Below are 3,382 nucleotides of genomic sequence, written 5' to 3'. Positions count from 1 at the left end.
CTTGAATCTGGATGTTACATCTAGGCGATGGATGTTACATCATGTACATCATACCGACTCGGTTGCATCAAGAGCGTTGCATCAAGTTATTATGGATGTTACATCTGATCGTGGGCTTAAGCCCATGAGTCCGTTTAGTCTAGGGTTTTAGATGCGAGATGTTACTATATATATCTTGTATTCGAAGTAACTCTAAACTTGCACTCTGTAAACTCAATATCGCCTCCAATAATAAGATCTCTCTTTGCCCGTGGACGTAGCCAAGTTGGTGAACCACGTTAAATCTCTGTGTCGTTGTTACATCGCTTTTATTCATCTGTTTCCGCATCTGTTCCTTCTCACAATTGTTACAACAACCCACGGCAAAAAAATGGCTTTAATCAAGAAGCCTGGCTAGGGTAGGTACAGAAAATAAAGCTGTGTATACATATAGCCATGACCAATGAACCTAAAGATGCGTGTATATATAAACATGCATAACGAAATTCCATACCTCCCTCACTGATAGCAATCTCTTTCTCTCTCTTTATAAGTAGAGTCTCTATCACAGATAATAATCTGAGAATCAAAGGATGAGAACGAGGAGAAGAACAGAGGAAGAGAATCATCAAGAATACAAGAAAGGGTTGTGGACAGTTGAAGAAGACAGCATTCTTAGGGACTATGTCCTTACTCACGGCAAAGGCCAATGGAACCGCATCGTCAGGAAAACTGGTCTCTCTTTCTATGTGACCATATATATCGTCTCTAGCCAGATCCTATACATATTCTCAACTTGATTTGGTTTACATTGTATTTTTATTTAGGGCTGAAGAGGTGTGGAAAGAGCTGTAGACTTAGATGGATAAATTATCTGAGCCCTAATGTGAATAAAGGTAATTTCACTGAACAAGAAGAAGACCTCATTATTCGTCTCCACAAGCTACTTGGCAACAGGTACATCTCTATGGTCTCGTTTCTCATATATATACGTTTATGTTACATAACATGTCTTCATATATAGGCTTCAAGTTTTTAGACTTCTGAACTGCAAATGGTGAAAACGTAACAAGAAAGACTTGCAAAAGTATTTTATTGTTTCTTCAATTAAACTTAACTGATGTGTTGATATATAGTATATTATTTCAATTGTAATTGATGTTTCTCCTAAATGTTTTTATAATGTTTTTTTTTGTCAGGAAAAAAATCATGTTACTTTTTTAAATGTTCGAGTTTCTTTAATATCTCCGTATATTCTCTTTCTCTCACTATGTGGGTAGATAAAAATGAATACATCATTTATGAATGATATACAAATGTCAACGAAAAGAATCATAGACATCTACTGTATACATCTACAAAAATTATTGGACAATTTTTTTAAATAATTTTTTTTAAATTTTTGTCACAAAAATAACATTCAACAAGGAAATAACAAAATATCTTTTTTATTTTAAAATTTTTAATTCTTTTTAGTTTTTAATATTTGAAACCCCATCTTCAAAATTTCACTCTTTAATTCTAAACCATAAATCTAGATTATTCAACACTAAGATATAAATGTATATTTATCTTTTAATAAAAAAAATTTGGTCCATTTTTTCTTTTAGAACTACTTTGTGTAAAAAATAAAATAAAAAGTGTTATCCTCGGAAATTTCTCGGTGTTGACGTGTTGTACATATTAATATTATGATTGGTTCATGTTATATAATAATATAGTATGTTTCTATATATGATCTTATGATATATTCTCTCCCAAATCCAGATGGTCTTTAATAGCTAAAAGGGTACCTGGAAGGACAGATAACCAAGTCAAGAATCACTGGAGCACTCATCTCAGCAAAAAAAATCGTCGGGGATTATCCTCTGCTGTCAAAACTACTGGAGAAGAAAACTATCCACCGTCACTACTCATCACCGCCGCAACAGCTTCTGGTCATCATCAACAAGACAAAATCTGTGACAAGAGTTTCGAGGGCCTTGTATCAGCTTCGAACGGGAATAAACAAAAAGCGGATTTGACACATACTAATGATTTGAGTCTCTACTTCAAAGAGAGGAACAACTTTGATAGCAGTAACACTTTCTGGTTTAATGACGACGATGATTTTGAGATGAATCATTCGCTATGATGGATTTTGCGTCGGGTGATACTGGCTACTGTCTCTAGTTTTGATAATTTTGTGTGTTTAATTGTCTTAATTCTGGTTCACTAAGGTCTGAGGATATTAATATATATATACGATCTACGAGTGCTTCTTTATATATTCCGCATTATCAATAAAAAGCGTAATTCAAATATGGTATCTTAATATAAGTCAAAGCAAATGTTGTAACCAAATGTAAATTTTTTGTCCAACCTGCCAAGATGCACTTGCAATGCCTTCGCTACGAATTGTAGATCTGAATGTAACATATTGTCAAATAAGGAAAAACTTTCATTCAAAATAAAAGATAAACATCTTTATCTCAACCAAATGATGATGGTGTTTTAGTGGTTTCCATTATGGTGGATGTAAAAGAACGTTTATCCCTGACGTCAAATTTTAGTGTCAAGAATACGAATAAACTAGTTCAAATTAAGTTAGTAAACACATAAGGTATAAAGAGAATATAAAAAATATATATAAGGTGTCACTTGAACCCCTTTGATTCCAAGTACTCAAGTAGGTATGCCACAGTTGAGGAAGAGTTGTCCAGTCTAGGTTAGGGACAGATTCTCTTCAATGGCCAGTGCAATGGTATTAATTTTTTTTTTTTATATTACGTTTTAGATCCGTTAGAAAACCCGGTAAATGGATTACTCGTTCACTATAATTGTCCTATAGAAATTATTCTGGTCACTTAATAGTAAGGAACTCACTGATTACGAAAAAGAAGAAGATAAACTATTAGGTTTTGGTATGACCATCGTACTCTTTAAAATGTAATTTATTGTGTGGCACTAGTTATGAAATCTTCGATTTCTTATTATGTTTTCTTCTAATTTTTTATATTTGCAGATATTCCTTAATACTAGTAATGAAGAGTCATTTGATATGTATGCGGTGAATATGACCCTGCGGTGAATCTGACACTGCGGTAAATCTGAACCTGAACCTGCTATACACTACAAGAAAACAACATGGATACTGAGGGAAAAAATCGTCGGAATTTCGTCGGAATAACGTTATTCCGACGACATACCGACGAAACAAGTCGTCGGAAATAATTCATCGGAATTTCTTCTTTCCTCGGAATTCCGTCGGAAATATCCGACGGAATTCCGAGGAAACACATTTCCGAGGAAATTCCGAGGAGCACCAGTTTGTCGGAAATCTCCTCGGAATATAACGAAGGAGTACTTCGTCGGGATATACATCGATCGATGTGTTTTTGGACATATACCCATCGATCGATCC

The 3,382-nt window shown here is 34.2% G+C and overlaps 1 protein-coding gene across 1 annotated transcript; it reads left to right on the top strand.

Annotated features, from left to right (window-relative positions):
* Positions 1 to 544: 544 nt before the first annotated feature.
* LOC106305256 (trichome differentiation protein GL1) lies at positions 545 to 2,113 on the top strand. The gene is made up of 3 exons (XM_013741632.1): positions 545 to 714; positions 807 to 936; positions 1,747 to 2,113. Exons 1-3 carry the CDS (start codon positions 573 to 575, stop codon positions 2,111 to 2,113), a joined length of 639 nt encoding a protein of 212 aa, XP_013597086.1. The 5' UTR covers positions 545 to 572.
* Positions 2,114 to 3,382: the final 1,269 nt, after the last annotated feature.

Source organism: Brassica oleracea, chromosome C7 (assembly GCF_000695525.1).
Source record: "Brassica oleracea var. oleracea cultivar TO1000 chromosome C7, BOL, whole genome shotgun sequence".
Lineage (NCBI taxonomy): Eukaryota > Viridiplantae > Streptophyta > Magnoliopsida > Brassicales > Brassicaceae > Brassica > Brassica oleracea.
The sequence above is the reverse complement of the archived record's forward strand: the minus strand, read 5'-3'. Positions and strand labels throughout refer to the sequence as shown.